Source organism: Neophocaena asiaeorientalis, unplaced genomic scaffold, assembly GCF_003031525.2.
Source record: "Neophocaena asiaeorientalis asiaeorientalis breed wild unplaced genomic scaffold, Neophocaena_asiaeorientalis_V1.1 scaffold133, whole genome shotgun sequence".
Classification (NCBI taxonomy): Eukaryota; Metazoa; Chordata; class Mammalia; order Artiodactyla; family Phocoenidae; genus Neophocaena; species Neophocaena asiaeorientalis.
In genome coordinates, this window is record NW_020174429.1 from 5384042 (window position 1) to 5410074 (window position 26033).

The 26033-nt window shown below is 36.8% G+C and overlaps 1 protein-coding gene across 1 annotated transcript in view; it reads left to right on the plus strand.

Annotated features, from left to right (window-relative positions):
• The window catches only part of DCC (DCC netrin 1 receptor), a 782001-nt gene that overhangs the window by 554277 nt on the left and 201691 nt on the right, over window positions 1–26033 (plus strand). Inside the window, exons 15-16 of the mRNA XM_024756807.1 lie at window positions 8524–8665; window positions 19962–20072. Of these exons, the coding sequence (XP_024612575.1) occupies window positions 8524–8665; window positions 19962–20072 (253 nt within the window). The remainder of the gene's footprint in view (window positions 1–8523; window positions 8666–19961; window positions 20073–26033) is intronic.

A 26033-nucleotide genomic window follows, 5' to 3' on the forward strand; every position in this document is an offset into this window, starting at 1 on the left:
AAACATGGTTACTGTACATGGTATTTCTTGATTCTCCTCCCTACCCTTGTTTCCTTTTGCCTTTCTTTATCCTCTGCTCCTTTATCTCTAAATCTCTTGCTCTCTTGCCCTCTCGTTTTCTTTTCCTCTTTCCTCCCGTCAAGTGTTGATATTTACAATTTACTGCGTGATTATTGTGTACTAGCACTCTGATGGAACTTCTAAGCGTGTTCACACTGACTTTCATAATCTGTACCACGAGCCTTTGAGGTTGGCCCTGTTATTAGTTCATAATGCATATGAGAAAACTTGGACTCAGAGAGCTTTAGTGGCTCATTCACTGATAAGGAAGATGACTGACATGGGTGTGAGCAGGGTGACACTGGAGGCATGAGGGTCAATTACTTAGCTATGGCTGTATTCTGGGCGATGGTAAATTATGTTCTGAATTAGGGCAGTGGCAGAGGGAATGTAAATAAGGGGATGCGTGCGGGACACAATGAAAACAGGTTTTTTAGAAGTGCTGATGGGCTCTTTTTATTTATTTATTTATTTATTTTTTTTTTTTTTTTTGGCACGCGGGCCTCTCACTGTTGTGGCGTCTTCCGTTGCAGAGCACGGGCTCCGGACGCGCAGGCTCAGCGGCCATGGCTCACGGGCCCAGCCGCTCCGCGGCATGTGGGATCCTCCCAGACCGGGGCACGAACCCGTGTCCCCTGCATCGGCAGGCAGACTCTCAACCACTGCGCCACCAGGGAAGCCCCTGATGGGCTCTTTTTAATAAAATCTGTAGAGCCTCATGAGTACTGAAAGCATATTTCATTCTTCAAGGAAGTTCACATGAGATTCAACAAGTTCCCATAAATACAGAAGAGAAATAAGGGGCAGAGTCTAAAACTGACTTTCAGTTAAGTGTCAGGATCCTTAGATTTCTGCTGTGTTTCAACCAAGGTGTTCTTATTTGCTGCAAGGATGTTCTTTCAAATGGTGCCTTCGAATTCCCTTCTGTGGGAATGCTATCTAGATAAAACCGCTGGGGAAAAAAAGGCTCTCCCAGGGCATTAAATCTATTAAAAAGGTAGATGGTAGACTGCCAGGAGATTCTGAGACCACAGCTTTGCTGAAGGCACTCCAATATAATGCTCAAAAGCTCTGGGTTTGGATTTAATATAGAACGGAGTTCAAATCCTGGCTTTGTCACGCTTTAGTTATAAGACCTTAGGCAGGCTTCTTAATCTCTTATGTAAAACAGGAGTAATGGTACTTTACTCTCAAAAATTATAATGCATTATCAGCTGCTTAGTGATTGTATGGTGTCAAAATATATGTCCTCAATCAATATGACTCCTCTTCTCAAAACGCTAAAAGATATTCATTATCAGCTCAAATCTAGACTGTATCCTGGTGATTAAGGCCTTATTCCAAACTTGTCACTTAGACCTTTCAAAGCCTCAGCAGAAATTCTTGCTTTGTGGCCTTTTTATCATCCTTGGTGTATCACACGCATTTCCAAGAAATAGAGCTCTTGATCCATCTGTGCTCTTAGCCAGGCCCACCTTGAGGCCAGACTCCTTGTCTAACCTTCATCAGACTGGGCTTCTCAAGAACTGTCAATTTGTCTTACCCATCACTGTATACCCACCCTTGTACAGTGTCCTTCATGAAATAGGCATTTGATGACTGAAATCTTGTATTAACTTTGGTTTACAATGTATCTTTTTGTTGTTCACCCACTAAGCAGATCCTCAATAAATAATTACTCAATTGGGGGCAAAAAAATTTTTAAAAGACGCTCTACTACGGTAACTGAATGTATTAAGAGGGGCTGGTCTTCCCTTGCAATTCACCCTAGAGAGAATAAGGCAAGATGTAAGTGTGTAATGTGATATGTGGAACTGAAAACAGAAGTTTATGAAACGTGACTTCTGAAAATAAAAGTGAGGGTGGGGTAGTGAGCTTATTAATGTTTTCTTCGGTTTTCTTAGCTACTATTTATGCACATCTAGAGTGAAGGAAGAATTAAGGAGTGGATTAATGTAGCCCATGAGAAGGGTGATACCACATCACCAAATTGGATAGGGTTATCTCAGACAGTTAGGAAATAATGGCCAACGAGATCCTTTCTCAATAAACCTAACTGCCCTCCACCATGCTTACTTTTAAACAGATTCATTTTTGTGGTAACCAAAGAGGGGATGGAGGGATTTGGAGAAGTTAAGTTTTGCAGTTCTTGTTTTCTGCCAAATCTGAAAAAAAAATGAAATTAATCCTTGATTCAAGATAAAACACTGCAACACTGGAAAAGGATTACTTTCTTGCTCTCAAGTAATGAAAGGGCCAAAAGTCAAGTCACAGCTACTAGAATTGATTTTTCAAAAGTCAAGGACACGTGTTAAGTACTTTTAATAAAAAGCATTACCAGGCTTGCCCATGAAGACTAGGTTGTGACAGTTTTGGTGGCTTGGTGAGGGGATGGGCAATAGAATCTGAGCCACTGAGCACTGACAGTATAAGTCTCATAGAGAAAATAAGATACATTATACCACTGAATAAGAAAAAGCTACTGAACACTTTCATTTAATTTCAAAGTACAATATAATTTGGGACATCCCGCCATATCATCTGCAGAAGAACCAGCACAGAATCTATATGATCTTTGCAATCTGCTTCTGATTGCTTGAAATCAATGAGCAACCATAAAAGATGCTAATAAATTTAGCTGCTCCCCACATACGAAGATGAATAAAAATGATGAAATTACTTCCAAAGATGAATAATAACCATTGAGGGGTTTACCTCCAGGCATGCAGAACATATACCTGATTCTATTCATTTATTGCTGCCAGGCATTGATATTAAGGTGTTGGTCATGTGGGAATAATTGATGCAATCACTGGAAGTCCTCATATATGATAAAGAAAAATTATTATCTGTCAAAAACTAAGTATTCACGTAATCATTAATACATTTAAAATCTCCAGGCTTATCAAGTGATTTACAATCATTTGGTAGAAATACTAAGCACAATTATTCTCCCATTTTCAATATGTGCCTTGAGATTGAGGCCATTTATAAGACATGAGAGGTCACTCAGCAAAGTGACAGCAAAGCACTAACTCATAAGGTTTTGCCTCTTGGTCTAAGACCTTCATTTTTCTTCAAATTTTCTGTTCAAATTCAAATTTGTCTTCAAAAAAACAAGATTGTAGTCCTTAGAAAATGACCCTTCTTGATTTGTCAAGGGCTACTAGTGGGAAGGCCTATTGGATGTATTAAAAACTAATTACTTGGGCTTCCCTGGTGGCGCAGTGGTTGAGAGTCCGCCTGCCGATGCAGGGGACACGGGTTCGTGCCCAGGTCTGGGAAGATCCCACATGCCGCGGAGCGGCTGGGCCCGTGAGCCATGGCCGCTGAGCCTGCGCATCCGGAGCCTGTGCTCCGCAACGGGAGAGGCCACAACAGTGAGAGGCCCGCGTACCGCAAAAAAAAAAAAACCAACCAATTACTTAAATTCAGTTTAAAGAATATTTTGATAGGAGAATTTAGGTGAACAGAATTTCCAAGTAGTTGCTCTATGATTATTTATTTTAGTATGAAGTAATAAAAAGGACATGAGACTCAGTAGTCTGGTAATCGCCCTGTGATGATACAAGGTGACTTCTGCCTATTCATTTAACTCTGTGCCTCAATTACCTCCTTTATAAAATTGTAAAATGGTGAAAATATCAGCCATGACTCTCTTGAAGCATTGAAAACTAAAAATAAATTGTGTAGGGGAGTATAAATATAAGGTAGTCATTCAATCTGGTTTTCTTTACTAGTATCTAAACACTTAAGAGCAAAGAACACATCCACGCATGTTCATGTATGTGCACATGTGGAGGGGGGAGATGAGGTGTATGTATGTGTGCGTGCATGTGGATGCATGCATATTTAAGGAGGTGCATTCTTTGGGTGCCGAGTACAGTGTATTATTTTATTCATTCGTTTGTCTCTCTTAAATGAGCACATTGATCTAACCATGTGTTTCCTTAGCATGGCCTAAAAATACTGATTTTTTTCCATCTGCCTTTTCATTACGTTGTCCTACGTGTCCCATTTACTGTAGCCACTGTGCAATTACTTGACCTTTACTTAAAGAGGCTCCACACTGTCATGACACCTTGAACTTGCTCTTGATATTTACTCTGTCTTAAATATCTTATTTATCCCCTCCTTGAAGTCCTATTCACACTTGAAGGATGGGCTCCTTGTCAAATCTTTTTTGACCACATGACACAGAATTAATCTCTCCCTCTATTATATTTCCACCGTATCTTCTGGAATTATCTATTCTAGCATTTAGCAGTTTGTTTTCATTATGAGTTTACACCTCTGTTTCCCCAGCCAGAATGAATATACTACCATGATTCATTTGAGTGTTTCCGTAGTCCCAAAGACAGTGCTTGCAGCACAGCAGAGATATAGTTAATATATTTTGAGTGAATAATAACTGAATGAATTAGACTCTCAGCCTTTGGAACTCCCATGAGAAGCAACATTAAATAGGAAAGAATGCCAGCTTCAAACTGGAATTATCTCAGTTCATGTCCTGCCTCTATCACTTACTGCCACATGGTTTCAAGTTACTTAACCATTCTATGTCCCCATTGACATGATTGTACAAAGGGCATAAAGACAGACTTAACTCACTGCGTCACTGTGAGGGTAAAATCATAGCTCACATAGATATGTGCGGTGCCTAGACCATTTCCAGGTCTAGAGTAAATGCAAAGAAAAGCGTTAACAAGTATTAATAAGAGTGGTACTTAGCTCCTCACATTTAAAGGGCAATGGGGGTGAAGTAAATGATCCCAGTAGTGCCATACTCTTTCAAGTATATTCTAACAACTTAAATAATCAGACTAATTTTATTTAGCTAAGTTCCTCTAAAATTATTAAACTATGTTTATTATATAATTATATTTGGTCCTGATTATTTGTAGAGTCTATATGTGCAAATTCACCGACCTGCTAAAATTTATTTGTGTCCCAAAATCAACACCCACAGTATCTTTGCAGTCATTTGCAGACCTGTGCGCACGTGGAACAGTGAAAACTTTGAGTCTCCAGGAGCACATGTTTGCAGCTGAGGCTGAACAAGGAGATGCTCTGTTTTCTTGTTTCAGTTCTCATATTGTAACTAAGTGTCCCTTTCGTGGTCAAATAAATGCCCAAATAAAATACCACATTTTTTGCCCTCCCCGCCTTTTTTATTTTGCTTTCTGTTGGCGATTTTGCTGTTTAAAATAGTTCCCAAGTGTAGAGCTCAAGTGTTGTCTCGTGTTCCTAAGTGCAAAAAAACTGTGATGTACCTTAAGGAGAAATACATATATTAAATAAAGTCCATTCAGACATGCATTATAGTACGGTTGGCCATGAGTTCAATGTTAATGAATCAACAATGATATTAAGTAAGGTGCCTTTAAACAGGAACATGTATAAAACAAGGTGATGTATTGATGAGTTTACAAAAATGTTGTGACCAAAGTCTCACAAGAACCTAAACCTGTATTTTCCCCGGGAACAATATTACAATACTCCCAAATTCAGTGTTTGCAGTGCCTTTACAGAAAACAACTACTGCAAATGATGAGAATTGACTAGAGTTGGCATGTTCTTTGAAATGTTTTAAAATGCTGAGCAAATAACTGTGCCTTTAGATGATTTCTTAAATCCTTTTACAGAAATTTAATCATTTGTAGACAGCTAGCTAATTTGTAGCAGATCTGGAAGAAGGGTCTCAAAACCCGGTCTCCCCGGAGAACACTGCTCTGCCTCTGCTATACTCACATAATTGAAACAATGGCAAAGTGGCCTTGGGTTGTGGGCTAAGAGCTCAGAAGTCCATTCCTTGACATTGTGTTCAGCCTCTTTCTGACAGTCATTTATTTCTCAGCTGTTCTCAAAAGAACAACTCTGTGTGTTTATTTTTTAAAAATGAATATAAAATTTCATCAAAGTATTATTATTCATATATATATATATATATTTTTTTTTTTTTTTTTTTTTTTTTCGGCTGAGACCCTCAACCACTGCGCCACCAGGGAAGCCCTCATTGCCTATTTTAAAGCCCTCAATCACATTCTGAAGTACTGGGGATTAGGATATCAATATATGAATTTGGGGTTTTGGAGGGCAGGGGGCAAAATTCAGCCCATAGCAATGTGTTTTGACAATTGTATCCACCCGTGACAGACATGAACTAAGATGCAGTTTTATTACCCCAAAAAGTCTCTTTGTACCCATATCCAATCAATCCTCCAGTGAAGTTGCCATAGGCAACTACTTTTCTGATTTGTATTACTGTAGATTAGTTTTATCTATTCTTGAATTTCTCATATCAATGGAATTATGCAGTATGTACTTTTTTGAGTCTAGTGTCTTGTCAAATCCAATCTTATATCTTATTGCTATTTTCCTCACTATCTTCCGAGAATTCCATATTTCTCTTTCTGATTTGGATCTCTGTTGGATTTCAAATCTTTTTCTTCCTTAGTTTGCACTCTCATATTCCTTGCGCATACCGTCATTAACCTCCTGATAAAGCGTACACAGATGGATATCTTTGAGGCCACTCATATCTGAAATACCCCTATACTTATACTTATGCAAGTGTATGTTCTTATGCTTGTGTTATAGTTTCCTCATACATCATAATTTATTTGGCTTGACATGGAATTCTAGGTTTAAATGTTTTCAAACATTAAATGTTTTTGAGAAATCTGACGTTATTCTTATTCCTGATTATGTTTTATGTACCCCTTTTCTGTTTTTTTTTTTTTCTTCATTCTGGAAGCTTTTGGATCGTCCCTCCCCCACGAGGCTCTAGTGTTTCACATAATATGCTTTAATGTGGTTCTTTTCATTTATTATGTTAGATATTCCATAATCCCTTTCAGAATGGGCTCTCAAGTCTTCCAGTTCTACAAAGTTTTTATTGGGGAGGAGGATTTTTTTGTTTTTTGTTTTGGTTTGTTTTGTTTTTTCTAATTTACTGTGTTTTATTTTTCCTGTTCCTTCATTCTCTCATCTTACTATTTGGATGTCAAAAATTATGGACTAAACCTCTGATTTCTTATCTTTTCTCTCCAATTTCCTTTGACTACCTTTTTTCCCCCAATGAATTTTGGAAGGTGTCTATTAACTTATCTTCTAATCTATCTATTGAATATTTAATTTGTGCAACCAAATTATACATGTCATAAGCTTTTTCAAAATCTTTTATTTTTCTTGTATTTTATCCTATTTATGGATGCAGTAGCTTCTCTTTGATTATTAGGGTATTAATGACAGTTCTTTGGATCCTTTATCCTTACACTAATGCTGTTTCCTTCAAGTGCCATTATGCTCTTATGTGTTTTTCTCTCTGTGTGTTATGGCGAAGGCTTTGTTTTCAATGTCTGATAGTCTTAAATTACCAGTTTACATAAAAATGCAGTAATAAAAAGGTGATTATGAGGTGCAAACTCTAGTGCATGAGTGGAGGTTATAAAGTGGTCTCCTCACAGTTGGGGGATTGATCAGGAACCTATCTGTTCTTTTCTCTTATTCTCTTAAATTTTGTCTAGAGAACAATTATCTGATATTCTGGCTGGGAAGTGTACACCTGGTTGCCATTGCTCTGGGTATCAGATGAAGGAAGAAGACTTGAGTGTCTTATGTCATTGACTTAACAACCCTTGCCCTCATCTCTATTCTCTCCTGTGCCTGGTGTCCCTGAATCTGTGGCTTCTGTTTCAATATCCCTGGAGAATGAAGCTTCCAGCTACTCCAAGATCAGGGAGTGTTAGCAGACTGGTTTTGCAGAATGTGATAGGACTTTCAATCCATCTTCTATCTCAGAAACATAACTGTCCTGCTTTGTAAGGTATTTAGGAAGTAACAGTTTCTAGTCTTCCCTGAATTTGGTCCTGCCAATCACCTTGTTTTCATTAATATCTCTTAAGGAGGTACTTAGGTTTCATCTCTCTCCTTTGGCTCAGTCACACTTTTCCTCATTTGCACCTTCAAAAAATTTGTTAACCTCTCTCATTCATTAGAGTCCTATTAATCTATTCCTTATAGGTTTATACCATTTAGAATATTTTACTGTCATTTTAGTGGCATTTACGAAGGAGAGATGATAATGCATGTAATCAACCAAATGAATTGTGTAAATTTGTCAAAATCAGACATATAGTTGTAAGAATGGATTTAATTTGGTTCTAAGGGGTAATCCAACACTTCTTGCATCTCTGCCTTATTTGCACTTATGTTTGTGTCAATTCTTTTTTTTTTTACATCTTTATTGGAGTATAATTGCTTTACAGTGGTATGTTAGTTTCTGCTTTATAACAAAGTGAATCAGTTATACATATACATATGTTCCCATATCTCTTCCCTCTTGCGTCTCCCTCCCTCCCACCCTGCCTATCCCACCCCTCTAGGTGGTCACAATTCTTTGACCCTATCCTGTTGTCCTTCCTTTCTCCAATCTTTTAATTTACGTCTATTATTTTACAGAGTATCAAAGTAAGCTGGCTGCCTCCTCCACCAGGAACACAAAATGGATTTATTACCGGCTATAAAATTCGACACAGAAAGACAACCCGCAGGGGTGAGGTGGAAACATTGGAGCCAAACAACCTCTGGTACCTGTTCACAGGTCAGTGTTCACGTGGGGGGGTCTTGGAAGGTTTTGATGAATTAAATGCCTCAGCATCAGAATATTTTTTGCTGGTAAACAACTTAACCATTTTTTTCCTGTTAAATGGCATGTAATGGTCTGAACGAGAATAACCTTTACGTTTTTAACTTGATGTTCCCTGTAGTGCTTTCACTACATATTTTGCTTCTGGATCATCATCTTAATAAACATGTCATTGAATTTTTATCCATATTATTTTCTTAGTATTATTGGTTCAACAACTTCTGTTGTCAAATACTTTTTAACTGTTTAATAACTTTTTTTTTTTGCGGTACACGGGCCTCTCACTGTTGTGGCCTCTCCCGTTGTGGAGCACAGGCTCCGCACGCGCAGGCTCAGCGGCCATGGCTCACGGGTCCAGCCGCTCCGCGGCATGTAGGATCTTCCCGGACCGGGGCACGAACCCGTGTCCCCTGTATCGGCAGGCGGACTCTCAACCACTGTGCCACCAGGGAAGCCCTGTTTAATAACATTTAAAAGTCGTGTAATCAAATGGTTCCAAGTTTAAGTCATTTTGAGCCCTGTTCCCTCAAACTCCAGGAGTGAGAATGAAGTTAGAAAATGGAGAGAGGGGTAGTTTGGGGAATAAAGAGAACAATTCTACTTTCCATAAATAAAGAAGTAAATTCACTTACATAGCAATGTTGGTGGAACTCATAGTGGGTCAAAATTCTCTCTGAAAACTGGATCCAGTTTCCATGTAGTACTTAGATAATTTTTTTTTTTATTTTATAAGATTAATAATCATATAATTCCTTTAACTTTTGGAACCATTAATACATGTCAGTCCAGTTCCTGGAAAACAGAGACTGAGTCAGGCTTTCAAGTTAATGCGTTTGGGGTGCAAGCCCAGGAAAGCAAGAGTGAGGGAACAAGGAAAATGAGCCAGGGAGGAAAATAAATCAAATAATGATGACATATTATTGAGCTGGCCCCAAGTTTAGAACAAACCCAGAGCTTGCTTGGCCTTGGTAGGATATCACTAGAGAAGCTAATTTAACTGCTGTGGCCCACAGAGGATGGCTGGATAGGAAGCGTGAGCAGTTTCTCTCTTGTCTATCGTTGGTCAAAGTTAACCCACCAACAGGTTGTTCACTGTTTTGTACCTCCTGCCGGCCCCCTGGGAAGCCAGCACTTCTGGTAAATGTACAAACATGGAATTCTCTCCTTTTCCTCAGCACTTTATGTGGTGATGGCTTGGTCTAGGGTGGCAGCAGCACTTGGGGCTGTATAGTACCAAAGAGAGCATGAACTAAGGGTTTGGAATGCAAAGCATATAGCAGTGGCTCATGGCAAAAACTGGCGGGTCAAGTTGAGCATATGTGTCACGGCACATAAACTGGCTTCATGAGAACATGCAAATTAAAAATCATAACTTACAGAAAATGGATAACTATCATCGCAGATGAGAATAAAGGAAAGTAACTCCTTATTTATTCCTTTCTCTGTATGAGGTACTCAGTAAATTTCCATCTGAAATCATAAAACACACACAATGTAAGCTACTTGCTCAGCCTACAATATGAGACTTGATAGAAAGCTGGTTTTTCCCTTTAGGTTTTGCCTCTTATGCCTATAAAATGTTAACGTGATTGTGAGTGCTTCCAAAATAGATTACCAAAAAATTACATTACTTGTTTTATATCAGGACAAAATCTCCTAGGAAGGTATTATTAAATCTAAGCGGAACTTACGGCACTCTACCATTCCATTTAAAAAGCTTAAGGAAAGCCAAGATCCTGTCTTTTTCCTGGATAAAATGATGGGAAGAAGGTAAAAATATTGAAGTGAGGCATGTTTGCTCACTGGAATATTTGGTACAACATGTACATAGTTTACTTTAAAATAAATCACCAAAATTGAAAAATCTTGCTTTAAAAATTTTAGTATAATTCCTAAGAGTTAATATTTGAATAGAAGAAGAGGCTCTAAGAATAATTTAATCCAAACCTTGTATTTTAGTAGATATTGGCATTTGAAGTCCTGAAACTTTTTTTAATCATTGCTTTTCCTTCTCAAATGAAAAATATTAAAAATATAAAATAAACTTTTTAATAAAATAATTAAAATATGAGCATTCCAATAGAAAAACTAAGGACTGGATATTCAATTTACAGAACTATAAATAGCCAACAAGTGTAATAAAATGTTCAATCTCATTAACAGAGAAATGCAAATTAAAACAAAAATGAGTTAGCAGTTTCCTTTGATTAAAGTAATAAAGATAAAAATGAATGATGATACACTGTTTAGGAAGGTGTACAAAAGAAACATGAACTCTCATATACTACTTGTGGGACAGAAAGCTTCTAGAATCTTTCTGGAAAGCAATGTGGAGATTTCTTTTATATACAGATGTATGTGTGTGTATTCATAAATGTATGAGTCAAGTTTCCAACTTCTAGGAGTTTGTTCCAATTCGGCAGACATATTTTTTTGCAAAGTTTTGAACTAAAAACATGTTCATTGCACCATTACTTTAATAGCAAATAACAAGAAAAAGACCCTAAGTATCTAACTGTAGGCAGTTAACTAGAAAATTCAGACACAATCATATCAAGGAATCCTGTATATCTATTGAGAATACTGTAATGTAAACATGTTAAATTACATGTTAAATATTTAAAGCATGTTACGTGAATAACTCAGTTTTAAATCAGTATTAAGCATGAGTCCATATTTATAAACCAAAAACTCCGTAAGAAAATATTTAGAATAATATGTTCTAAATATCAAAATATTAATGGTGATTATTGCTTACTTTTGTAACAATAAAATATGCATTTTAACTGCATATGTACAGTGAAAAACAAATAAAATGTCAAGACTCTGGTGTTATAACTTTTGATTACCAAAATTGAAGACTTCCTACCACTGACTTTAACTGTATGCCCATTGAACAACTAAGAAGGGACTGGACAAGAGAAAAAATGAAGAATGACCTTACTGATATGAATTGTTTAGTATTTATGGGTTTTTTGCCAAATGGAATTTAACACATTCAGCTTAATATAATCAAGCCAAAATTTTGAGTCTCTAAATATAAAAATTTTAGGATTTTCTTTCGACGAAAAGCAAAATTGTTTAAAAAGATAACTATATAGAGCAGCAAGTTTTAGCCTTTTTACTATCAAAGATGCTATATTAGTCCTAGGGGGGTCGTAACAAATTACCACAAATGTGGTGGCTTAAAAGAACAGATTTTTTTTTCAGTTCAGGAGAAACCAGAAATCTGAAATTAAGGTGTCTGCAGGATTGGTTTCTTCTGGAGACTCTGAGAGAAAATGTCCTATGTTTGTCTTCTAACCTCTGATGGTTGCTGGCAGCCCTTGACATTCCTTAGCTTATAGATGCATCTCTCAGATCTCTGCCTCCATCCCTGCATCACTTCCTCTGTGTGTCTCTACGTCTCTCTTCTTATAAAGACACCATTCGTTGGGTATAGACTCTATAGTAATCCAGGATGATTCCATCTCAAGGTCCTAAAGTAATTATATCTGTTAAGACCATATTTCCAGGAAAGGCTATATTTGGATGTTCCAAGTATACTGTATTCTAGTCACTAGACACCTTTCATTACTTTTCCTCTCAAGGACAATCATTTTGAATTATACCCTCTAATGAAACTTTAGTTATCCAAAAATAAACAGTTCAGCCCTATATCTTTATTCCTCTGAAATATATGTGGCAATTAACCCTTCTAATCAGCATAGGATAACCCATCTTCACTCTGGTTTAATATCATTCCAGTCAAAAGCAAAGAAAGGATGAATTAATTAGCTTGTTATTGAAATGAGGCACAAATGCCCCTTCCCATCTTTATAGATTTGTAGGAATCTGGACTCCAAACTTGAAACCTTTATTCAGAATGTTCCTTCTTCATTTCAATTGTTATAAAATGAATTTGAGAGTGCAAACATAATCTGAGCAGTTATACTTGTAACTGTACTCGATATGTATTGCAAAAAAGTCACGCAGCCTCATTTTTAATTTGAAATAGAGAATTACAAAAACCCAGAGGATAGCCTCATACTCTTAAAACATTAAAAACAAGCTTTGCAAAGCCTCTGCCTTCCTCTCCCCAGTTCTGTGTCCTGGCTTTAGTAATGCACGTTGCATTCCTAGATGTAGTGGGAATGTCTTTCAGGCTACAAAGCATTGAGGAATCAGGAAGTACTACACACTGGTTGATTGGCTGTGGTTTTTGACTTGTCCCCAGGATATATTTAGTAACTTACCCACTTTGTAGTAAGCGGAAGTAATTGATTTTCTATTTGAATCTTCAGCACTTTAAAATGTACAGGATTTGCCCCCATGTTTTCAATACCTGTAAAGTACATGGATATGTTGATTTGGCTGTTAGAAAATTGAAAATGCCAGAATGTTTCCTTTGGATGGTATAAATATTCAGCTGTAGAGACTCAAATATTGTTTTTTACAGTCTTCTATTTGTTAAGCAGTTGTTTTTTTGTTGTGTGTGTTTTTTTTACTAGGATAATGAGACATCTGCAATAACAAAGTAATTCAGAGTTATAACAAGGAGTTTAAATCACTGCTATCAATTTTATTGTGGGAACCCAAGTCAACTAAATTTTAAAGTGCTGTTTTTAATTTTTGAGTGCTCTTCAGAGAAGGTTGTTTGGAACTGAATTTAAGAGTTTTCTCATGCTTCATGACCAATATAAAAATAAATATAGTGGTAAACATGCATTGGTGTTTTATGGACTGAAAAATTGAAATAATGGCACAGCAATTTTATAACAAGGTTAGCATTAGGGGAATAAAGGGAAGGTATATTGTTTGAATAATACATCATCTGTTGACCATAAGTTTTAAGAAACTAGAAAAGAACTGAAGAATTACAGAGTTTGAAGGCACTTATTGTTGGGGATAGAAACAGGCAGAAGACAATCTGCTTTTAACAATAGAATTTTTTACAGCTAAGAAAAGCATTGCTACCTATACCATACTTCTTTTAGAATAAAGTTGTACTTAGAAGCAGCTAGGCAGACACACACATGCACACACGCACACACACACACACACACACACACACACGCACATTGAGATTGAACGATACGTCCCTGACAAACAGAACAGGAAACACACAATTCATCTCATCCAAAGCCCTTTTTTTTTTATAGAAGAGGTAACTGAAGTCAGAAGAATGACGTTTCTAGGATGTACCATTAGTTAATGGTATAGATTCCAACTAGATCACAGACGTTCTGATTCCTAGTTATGTGCTCCTTGTACTATACAGTGTTGTCATCTTTAGCTCACTTTATTGTGAGTGACTCTAGCTGTTGTATCAATCTGTAAAAGAGCATTGATATAAACAATTTTAACATTTATAACAATAATAACAGCAATAGCAACTTTGACAACAGCTCTATGCTGGAAACGGTATGGAGGTTCCTCAAAAAGTTAAAAATAGAACTGCCAGTGAACCACCAATCCCACTTCTGGGTACATATCCAAAAGAATTGAAATCAAGATCTCAAAGAGATAGCTGCATTCCCACATTCATTGCAACGTTGTTCGCAATAGCCAAGGTAGAGAAACAACCCAGATTTCCATCGACAGACAAATGGATGAAGAAACTGTGGTATGTACATACAACGGAATATTATTCAGCTTTAAAATAGAAAACAAAATCTTGCCATTTGCAGCAACACGGGTGGACTGGGAGATATTATGCTAAGTGAAATGTCAGTCCCAGAAGGGCAGATACATGATTCCACATATATGAGGTGTCTAAAATAGTCAAACTTTTGGAAACCGAGAATAGAATGGTGGTTGCCAGGGGAGAAGGAGAGGGGGAAATGGGCAGTTGTTCAACGGGTATAAAATGACAGTTATACAAGATGAATAAGTTCTAGAGATCTGCTGTACAACAAGTACCTATAATTAACAGTACTGTATCGTGCACCTAAAAATTTGTTTAGAAGTCATCTCATGCCAAGAATTCTTACCATTAAAAAAAAGTGATAAAAGCAAGAGGACAAAAGAGTCTTTTGAGGGTGATAGATAGGTTTATTACCTTGATTGTGGTGATGGTATCATAATGTATACATTTGTCCAAACTCATTAAAAATGTGCAATTTTGGGCATATTCAGTATACCTTGATACAGCTGAAAAAATATCCATGATAAGAAAATAGAGCTGTATCTATTTTAAAATTTAATCTTTATAATAATTTTTTATTCATATACACATTTTATTGTTGAGAAATCTTAGGCAAAGAAAGAGGGCTAGTAAGCTTTTCAAGGTCATGCAGCTAATAAGTGGGGCAGCAAAAACTTAAGTCTAATTCTGCCTGAATTGAAAACCTATACCCTTAACTCTTAAACTATAGGTAATATGATGTTGACCATAAGCAATGACTATGTGGTTGTGTGAGTATGTAAAGGGATAGTGAAATAATGCAGGGATGGAAAGAGATATCTATTGAATAATAAAAATTGAGGATTCACTTTGCAACTAGAGGAACTGAGTAACTTTAGAAGAGATTAAGTCAAAACTTTCCTACCAATTTATTTTTGAAATACTGTTTAATATTTCCATTAGCCCAACTCAGGAAACACATCTCAGATAACAGCTTTGAGAAATACATACACAAAACAGCTTTTGATTACACGCTGGTTTCCTTCTATCCCATCTCCAATGAATGAATGAATGAATGAATGAATGCATGCATGCATCCATCCATCCATCCATCAATGGAGTGTTTCAAGTGAGAAAATAATCTGCAAATGTTAGTTATCTTTATGTCTATTAAATGCCTAATTTAATAAATTATTTTTGAAAGCAGTTTGTCATTTGATTCTCAAAAGAATAAGGTAGAAATGCAGGTATTATTACCTAATAAATGTATATGAGAAACTGAGATTAAAAGAGCTCTCAGAACATCTAAAACTTGTCTGGCCAACTACCCCTCACAACAAAAAAGCAGGAACATTTGAAAGCTAGAATTCAGGGTAATGTACTGCCTGACTCTGAAAAGCCAAAATTTCTGGTTTTGCTTATCACTGCATCCTCCACTTATCTAGACTAGAAGAGGGTCACAGGTTTAATTCTGTTGCTAAAGGTCTGGCACAGAAAGCACTGAATTTAGAATCAGAAGGCTTGGGTAAAGATATCTTGAAAGTGGAATTTATTATTTTTTTAATCCCACTGTGTAAAACTCAGATTTATCTGTAGGTAATACTATAGTAAAGCAGATTCAGTGCAATCTAAAGAAGAACTTTTATTAACAAGCAAAACAGTTGGAGTGGATTCCATCCCTTGGTGAATTTCTTATTCCAAAAGTATCCCTGCTTTATTTACAGGACCACTTAGTTGGATGTACAGTGTTAGATGGGCCATTTGACTAGACATTATGATCTCTTTTAATATTGGGATGTTATATATATCTTTAAATATTTTCTTACACTTAATCTAGAATTTCTGGGTGTTATTAGTGAGATTCCACAGCAACACTCTAGAATAAATTCCAAAAGTTTTAAAATTTAAGCTAAAATACAATATTTCAAAAGTTAACAGGATTTTCAGGTTGACCTAGGTACTACTCTATATAGAGTATTAAAGCTTCACTACTGATATCATAGAGAGAAAGATATGAAAAGCTACGCTACTGTATATGGTTAGAATGGATATTCTGATAAGTGGCTTGGGGGGTGCCAGGTGAGGCCTCATAGGGGAAACACGTAATGGTTGGTCTTTTAACTGCCTTCTAATTGTTACTTCAAGTTATTATTCAAGCTATTAGTAGGCTTTTGTTTTACTCAAAACTGAATTAATGATACTGACAGAGCCTAAACTCAAAATATGTAAATTGAAATTTGGCAAAATTATAAGAAGAAATTTGCATATCTACTTTATAGTGAGATATTTGAATTAACTTATGTTAAAAATTGATAGATTCTGCATGAGAAACACCACTCGATTTAAAGTCAAATGAATGGAACAGAATATACGGCATTCAGAAAGATTTCCATTTATAGTCAAAATATTGCATGTAAAAGAATGGTATGTCAATCAAGGTTTGACCAGAGACACAGAATCAGTGGAGATATATACTAAGAGATTTATTGCAAGCAATTGACTTAACTGACTATGATGGCTGGCTGGGCAATTCCGAAATCCACAGGGCAGGCCATCAGGAAAGATAGCTGGAACGCTGAGGCTGCAGTCTGCAGGTGAAATTTCTTCTTCAGGGAAGCCTCAGTCTGCGCTTCAGTCCCTTCACCTGACTGAATCCGGCCCACCCAGATTATCTAGGATAATATCCCTTATGTAAAAGCAACTGAATATGGACTTTAGTCGTATCTACAAAATACCTTCCCAGCAACACTGAGTGTTTGATTGAATAACTGGGGACTTTACCTTAGCTAAGTTGACACATAAAACTGACCATCACACAAAGTATTTCAAATCAGTCACTGGAGGTGGTACTGAATAATTGTCCATCCATTTCAAAGAAAAATGAAGTTAAATTTCCCCTTACTGTAAAAGAGTATATTCTTGATGGACTTAAACTATTTGAGGTGAGACCAGTATGAAAGTCATGAGCTGTAATGATTGCAATAATTTGGTAAACATTTCTTCCTACAGTTCTCTCCCTGTGAGATTTTGTTTTTTGGTTTTCTTTAAAGATTTAATTTTATTTATTTTTGGCTGTGTTGGGTCTTCATTGCTGCACGCGGGCTTTCTCTAGCTGTGGCGAGCGGGGGCTGCTCTTCGTTGCATTGTGCAGGCTTCTTCTTGAGGTGGCTTCTCTTGTTGCAGAGCATGGGCTCTAGGCAGACAGGCTTCAGTAGTTGTGGCACATGGGCCCAGTAGTTGTCTCTCGCGGGCTCTAGAGCGCAGGCTCAGTAGTTGTGGCGCACAGGCTTAGCTGCTCCGTGGCATGTGGGATCTTCCCGGACCAGGGCTCAAACCTGTGTCCGCTGTATTGGCAGGCGGATTCTTAACCACTGCGCCACCAGGGAAGTCCCTCCCTGTGAGTTTTTAATTTCCCGGAAGAGCCTCTGTAATCCCTCTGCCTCAGGAATCGACAGCAGCACCTATGAAGGGTGAAAAACGTTAACAAGTATCAGATCAATGCCATGTTAACTGAGGGACAAGTCAAAGTGAGCACAAGCCTACTTAAGGCACCACAAAGCCTTTATGTTCAAAAGCGTCCGTTCACCACCTTGCTGATGGTGTTGGATATTGTATTGTAGTCTAATATTTCCTTTGTGCTAAGACTTGCTTTAGTGGATCTTTCAACAGTTGTTTTGTGTTTGTGCCTTCCCTGTGTCAGGCACTGTAGTGGCTCTATGGATATACAATTAAAACACTGATGATAACAAGACAACAGCACCAAAACTATTCTCAGTCCATGCCTTCCGGTCTGTTTTAGAAAATTAGAAGCCTCTTAAGAGGACAGCGTTTTGTGTGGGTGAGTTTATCAGACTGTCTTCTCTAACAGTACTAGTGTTTCGCCAAAAGCCTACTTTCGGTTTTAAGGTTCGTTGGATTCCCTGGCAAAATAACCACTCATCTCACACAAATAAACAGCTTCAATCAAATCTTTAATAGAAGGTGATTTAATTTAATTTCAATATACGATCATTAGAAGGAATTATATCAATTTCAATCTACAATTATTGGAAGGAAAGGAATAAGAATATTAACAAAGTATATAATAGAGTATACCTCACCAAATTGGGCCGACACCTACTTCCAGATCCAAGCAGCAGCAGCTGGGAAGTCCTGAGTAACATCAATCTGGAGCCCCAATTGGGGAAGGGTCCCAGGCAGTGCGGCCACCGCGTGGGTGAGACTTCAAGTTGTAGTTCTGGGGGCTCCCGCTTATAATCCCAGGTCGCAAACTCATATCATCAGTTTGCATGCAAAAATGCAGCTCTGGATTCACTTTAACAGTGCTGTTGTTTTCACCATGGTGGGGGTCACAGGATTTTTCAGACCCCGGGGGACTGGCCAGGTCCCCAGGGCTCAAGAAATTCCAAGACCCACTCCCCCTCTTATCATAAACGCCGTTTGATTTGCTAGCAGCAATTGTTAGGTAAGTAGGGAGGCGCGCAGTCCAGGTAGGGTCACGGGTTGGTCAGAGGCCAACTTCTGTCTCTGAAGCCTGAACAAGGCTATTTTACTAGCGTCCCCAACAACTAGTTATTGAAGACAACTGCCCTTCGACATTAACAAGTCCATTCTAACCATCATGTAAAACACCATCTCCTATTAATAGTAAGTTAGAATTCTTCTCAGTACCAAGATTTACTCATCTTCCTATGCAAAAATATACAAGTACATAACTTTGTACTTGATAGAAGCATCATTTCTCTAATAGCTTTATTTATGACTTTTCCTTGGCTCCAAATGTTCATGGCATTTCAAATTAATGGAAAAAGCAGAGAGGTGTTATTTTTTATCAGTGTTGTTCAACTCATTGAGGTTTAAGAACTTGTCAGTTTAAACTGAGTCCTCAATGTCTCAAAAAAGTCATATGGTCTTTTGACAAGCATCTTGTGTTTTACAATAATTTTTCATGTTAATGAGCAACATTGAGATTCAGTTAAAAGGAAAAGTGTTTACATTAAAAATTTACACGTATCACACTCATGATACACAGGGCCTCTCTTGTCTACCTATGCTCTCTGTGTACTGGAAAATCAGCTCTAAGGTCATCACTGTGTCCTATAATGTATATCCAAATTATCATAGAGTTAGACTTTCTTCATGCTCTAGTATGGAAGCTAATGCAAAACGAACTATGTCTTGTGATGTTTTCGAGAGACAAAGACCTAGTTTTTCTGCTGAAGTACAGTGGCTTTGGAGTTTTCTTTCTTGGCCCAAAGGGAACATAATCACTGACCTTGAATGAATGATGGAGCATAAATTTTTAGATTGACTCTTCTTGATTTATAGGCAGGCCTCTTCTGAACTGTGAGGAAAAATGATCCTTGCTATTTTTGATTATTTCTTCATCGTTCATATTTTATATTCTGCCTCTGCCCTGAGGCTATTTTCAGGGTTACATTTTTGTAATAAATGAGGATATATGAAAAATAATTTGATTTCTTGCTGTAATCTTCCAACCCTTTTGGCTAAAATAATAATTACCACAACAATCACAGACAATGTAAAGCATGTCTACTATTGTTAAAATTTTGCTAAAACGTTTAAAACCCACCAGAAATACTTGTTTTCAGTAAGTTTTTTCTTCTGGGGAAAATTCTTTCACAGGACTGGAGAAAGGAAGTCAGTACAGTTTTCAAGTGTCAGCCATGACAGTCAATGGCACTGGACCACCTTCCACCTGGTACACAGCAGAGACTCCGGAGAATGATCTCGATGGTAAGACCTTTCCCCAGTCACTGTCACTCTGATTTCTGTCTTCTTCGTTACTTCAGCTTCAAAGGATACCTTAAAAAAATTGATAAACTTCGACGTTGGGGATATTTATTCTTCTTAAATTTTTAGATGCAAAACAAAAACAAAACAAAGTGAAAATGCTTAATGAATAACAGAGTCTTCAGCAATGCCATATAAATATAAATCAATAATAGTCTTCATAACAAATTCCTTTTTTTTTTCAAAATAATTTGAAATGATCTTTTTACTTTGAATAATTGACCTTCTAACCATTTTCTTCACAGGAATGGCTGCAATTTCTGATAATAATCATAAAACATAATTACTTTACATAGCTTCTCTGGCTCTTTTATGGTGCTTCTGCAAAACAGCAAATATGTATTTTTGACACGCTTATGATATGGTCATTAATATCTGACACTTATTTTTTTGTATAAAGGACAATCTGCCTTATTTGCTTAATTGATAGTTGTCTGAAATACTTGTGGATGAGATACTGAGATTCATATAAAAGTCACATGTCACTACATTAAATATAACAACATCTTCAGAATTAACAGTTGAGAAATACTTCTTGAGATAAAAAGCATCATGACTAAATACAAAAATACAATTCAAGAGAAAGGGTTAATGGAAGCAACAAAAAAAAGTGAATAATAAAAATAAACAGAAATATAAATAACAAAGCAAAAATATACTCTAGAGAATTAGAGTTACAAATGAGCAAAGTAGAAATTAATAAAAATGAAAGATACTTGAAAAGAGGTAAGTTATGATCAGTAAACTTAAAGCTAGGTGATTCAAACTGGGGCAAAGAAAAAAGTAGCTGAAAGAATAAACACATGTGTACTGAAAATGTGGTGACTCAAGATGGCTGCCTATATAACCGGCAATGGAATTCACTTCTTCTTCACTAATAGACCCGAAAATGTTCAAGTTTCTGGAAGGTGAAAATTCTGTATCTCTTTCTTTTCCTCTCCTTTTTCTCTCTCCTTCTCTTCCCTCCATCACCATTCCTCAAATCCATCCTCCCTTTCTCTTCCTTAAACTCCTTCTTTTAATTTTCTTCCTTTTTGATCTTTCCCTTCTTCCCTTTCTAAAGAACTCACTGCCATACATGATTTTAATATAGTCACAGATTTGGGTTTACAACATGATTATGGTGGCAGTAAAACAATCAACATACACTATTTCCACAGTAATGATAATCACTGCCATGTGATAGCACATTAATTCAAAGAAAAGTTATAGAAAATTTGCTAAACATCAGGCATTGTGCTTAGCTCTGAGGATATAATAATAAATAAGAAAGACATGATTTTTTTTCCTTGTGGAGCTTTGAAAGACAAACATTCTAAGTGAAGTCATAGGAAATTACCATTGTTATAATACAAACCTGGTTGAATATTGGCCATATCCTCTTGTTCAACATAGGATGGATGGCTAAATAGAAAGATAGGAAGATAGATAGATAGGCAAAGAGACAGACGTAGAGAAGATTTACATCTAAATGAAACCTGAAGGATGAACAAGAATTAGCTATGCAAAAACATATATTAGAAGTTGAGGAGGAGAAGTAGAGGGCAAGGTAAATGCATGTTTGAAGTCAAGATAGATCATGGTGCTGCTAGGGATCCAAAATAAAGATCATCAAGGCTGAAACACAGAGATGGCATGCAGTTACTTTTGTAAGACAGGCACGTTCTAAATCTGGCAAGACCAAATTAAGGATTTTGAACTTTGTCCTAAGAATCTCATTAAAGCCATAACCCGCTTTATCCTAAGCAAGTCATGAAATAATTTTTTAAAATACTGACAATTATGTTTGCATTTTGAAGAGACTAGTCTGGCTAAAGCACAAAAAATGTTTTAGAAGCAGACAGACATGGGCTGACTCAGTTAGGACAACCCTAAAGTAAACCCTAAAGTAAAGTAACTTGGGGCTTAGAAAATGTTATTTAACTTGTCTTAGATAAGGTAAATCGAGAAGTGGAGCTACAAAAATTCACACTTTGCAAAACATACACCCTTCATTAATAGGTTAGGGAACTTGAATTCATGTAATCATTTATTCAACATGTAATTTTTCTTGAAAAATTTTATATACCAGGCATTATTTTAGGTACTAGGGGCAAAGCAATAAACAAAGTCCCTACTCTCAAAGAGTATAAATTTTATTGAGGTAGAGATAGATAGTGATAAATTATCAGAAGAAAATAAAGTGTGGTAGAAGGAATAACAAATGATTCGGGAGTATTCTTTTATATAGGGGATTGAGAAGATTTCTCATATTAGGAAAATATAGCACAGACTTTGAGAAAGTGAGGGAGACAGCCATGCAAATAGGTCAGACAAGAGCCCTTGGTTCAGAAGGAATAGCAAGAAGAGACCATCCAGAAATTGAAGCCCAGTTGGTGGTTGAAGTATGACAAGGAGGCCAGGATAGCTGGGCCTAAAGTCATGAGGACATGATCTGTCTTATTTAAACAATAAAAGGATGGTTAGGATACGCTGTAGGAATACTTCATTTTTCTATTTTACTTGAGAAATAACTTTTAAAGTTTATATACTTGTGTTTTATACTCTCATCTATACATGTGGGGTATATATTGTTATCCTTACTTTTAAAGAACAGTAACTTAAGCTAAGGAAATTAAACCAACTTGATTCAGTCACTCTGCTGGTAACTGTGGAGCTGACACTTAAGACCGGGTTGGGTGAGTCAATAACCAGTACAGGTTATCAAAGGAAAGTCCCCATGAATCCTTTAGAACTGACCCAATGACAATAAAAACACAGTGCTTCAAGGCAAAAGATTCTAAGAAATGAGGTCATATCATTTACCCAAACTTAAGGGACTCTATCTCTTACCGGAAGGAGTGAAAATAAATGGAGTGGAGGTGCTGAAGTTCCTATAAAATATCCAGGATGAATGGGATGCTCCAACTTGACTTATGTGTTCTTTCTCCTCACTCTGAAAGACTCACATTGTAAGTAGAACCAAAATGTAAAATCACAGCTCCTGGGATGGCACAAAGCTTCCACTTAACTGCATTCTTTTCATATCTATGTGATCTAAGTAGAATCCGTTTCATACATCTATTCTAATCAAGAACCTCTATGCCGAGCTCATGAATCGTGTCTTAATAAATGCTGTTTCACTGGATGTTTGAACTATACCATGTTTTTAGCTTAATAATATCTCTCTTCTGCATGCAGCATCCCTCCTGACTTTTTTCCTTATTTGAGTATTGATTAAGCAGTTATGATGTGCCAAGTAAACAGGGAGTACAAATGTGAAAAATGAACAGCTCTCTTGAGGCACTAACAGATAATGGCTGCAATGATTGAACAGGCGTCATGAAAACAAATAGTACTTAAGCTAGAAACTTCAGGGAAAGGGGACTGATGGCTAGGATTACAGGGAAGGGTGTGTAGGACAGCATAGTAGACATTTTTCAAAGTGAATACCTTAAGAAAAATCCTTTCTACCACTATTTGTTCAGAATTCATCCTCCCTCATCCAAATGGTACTCCTTTAGCAGCTGGTTAACACATTTCAGTACATTTCAAATACTGCCCCTTCTCTCATTCGTCCACTTCTTCATTTGGATTATAATTGTTTACACAGTTCTTGTCCTTGATCATAAGATGCACATTAGAAATCTGACAAAAGGTAAATGAAAAATTAATAGAAGAAGCCTAGTACAGTTCATGCTTCTTGCACATAATGTTGTTATAGTTTATGATTTAAGATAGTATACACTTAAAACATAGTGGAAACTGATAGCCATTTCAGGGTATTTAACTATAGGAGTGTGGGACAGATGTGTTTCACTTGCTTTGTAAAGCATTGATTTTACTCACTGTGCTAAATTAATAGGACCAGACATATTTGGTCCTAAGGCTTTCTCAATTTCTGGACCCGTGATCTCTTTTCACTGAGCAACTCCCTGAAACTGATTTCAATTCCTCTTCCTTCCTCCTGTTTTTTTTTCTTTTGACTACATCATTCAAATAGTAGAAAGTATAACCCTTGATACGAATTAATATTCAGATGAATGGACAAGCTCAGAAGTGGTCACTAGTAGCGCCAAGAGAATACTCAGCCTAATGGCTTGCTTTCTTTCTATATGGAAATATAGAAATAATATAGAATATAGAATCTATAGGATAAATATATACATATATTTAAGCTATGGAAGTTTTCTTTAAATATTCATCTCATTTTAACTTATTCAAGTAAATGTTTAAATTATAAAATGAAACTTAGATGACTTCTACCAGAGCTTTCATAGCTAAGCATTCCGAAGTCAGATTTCCATATAGAATGGCTTTGATTTCCTTTATGTTTTTGGATAAGGAGGAAGCAATCCTTTTGAAAACCACTTGAAATGGGAGGCATTCTTTGCTGTAGCCAGAGAAATCTACATTGGATGGGAAACCCAGTGTTGGCCCTTCTAGGTGCATAGTGTTGCATAACTTTCTCCCTTTGCCTTTAAGTCACCTTGTGAACTCAGAAGGTGTGATCTACTCATTAGGGTGGTAACTTTGAGCCTTGCAAGTCAGCTGCAGTTTGTACAGATAGCTGAAAGCAATGAAAGTAATTCCCTCTCCTTCTGTGACTTCTGTAGTTTCTCTTGCCTTCTCTGTTTGATTTAAGCAGTGTGAAGATCTACAGTAACTTGGAGAAATACTCCAATTCCTTATGGATTACCCTTTTAATTAGGATGTTTTGTTAAAGTAATTACAGAGCCAAACCTCACTGTTTGTTCAGGGTTCCCTGAAAGCATGTTTGCTATTACTAACAGCTGGGAAGTTTTAAAATATTTATTTTGTGCCTCAAAATTTCAGCTTAAAAAAACAAAATCATTAGAATTCCCCAAAGTTCTTATGTAAATGTCTTGCATAAGGATATGAAGGAATTTATGATGAAGTTCGGCAAGGCATCCTCCAGGAAATTGAGGTTGGACATCCATTTGTGCTGCTTTAAAAAAAAAAATTAAAGTGAACAGGTAGAAATTGTTATACAAATCAATAATGATATAATTTAAAATTAAACCTCTACCCTAAAATGGAGGAGCTTGGCTAGCAAAAATCAGCAATGCAGAGACTCCTGAAAATACAAGAGTGATGTAAGCAAAAACTGTGAATCTAAGAAGAGGTTCTAATTTCCTGACCCCAGGAAATAGATAATTAACCCTATTAGCCTGTTCGGTAATGGTAAAGTAGAATTACTGCAAATTCATTTCATTTGAGAAGTGAACCATGAAAAAACTTCTGCCTTTTGGAATCTGCATGATATGTGATACTCCCTGGGCATATGGCTTTGAGAAGGAACACATTAAAGTTTATTTTAAGAATAATGGTAAAATCTAAGATGATGACTCCACCCAGAAAGAAGAAACATTGCATATTAAAAATGTCATATTCATTCAAAAAATAGACTGACAAGTGGGAAATCTCTAGGCAGAAGAAGGAGAAATGAGAAAAATAAGTTTTTGACTGAAATAAATTGAATAGAAAAAGAAAGGAAGAAGGAGAGAAAGAAGGAAGGAAGGAGAAAATAATACATGGAAGAGTTGTGGTAGGCTGAATAATGGCCCCCCCAAAATGTCCACATCCTAATTCCTGGGGTCTGTGAGTGAGAGGCTTTGCAGATGTGATTAAATTAAGGTTTGCGAGATAGGCGATTATCCTGGATTATCTAGGTGGACCCAACGTTCTTAGAAGAGGGAGGTAGGAAGCTCAGAAAGACAGGAGGTGTGACAGCAGAATCAGGTTGGAGTGACGTGGGGCATGAGCCAAGGAAGTTCGAAAAAAGCAAGAAAACACATGGTCCCTTAGAGCCTCAAGAAAGAGTTACGAGGCCCTGCTGATACCTTGATTTTAGCTCACTGAAACAGATATTGGAGTTCTGACCTCCAGAAGTGTAACATAATA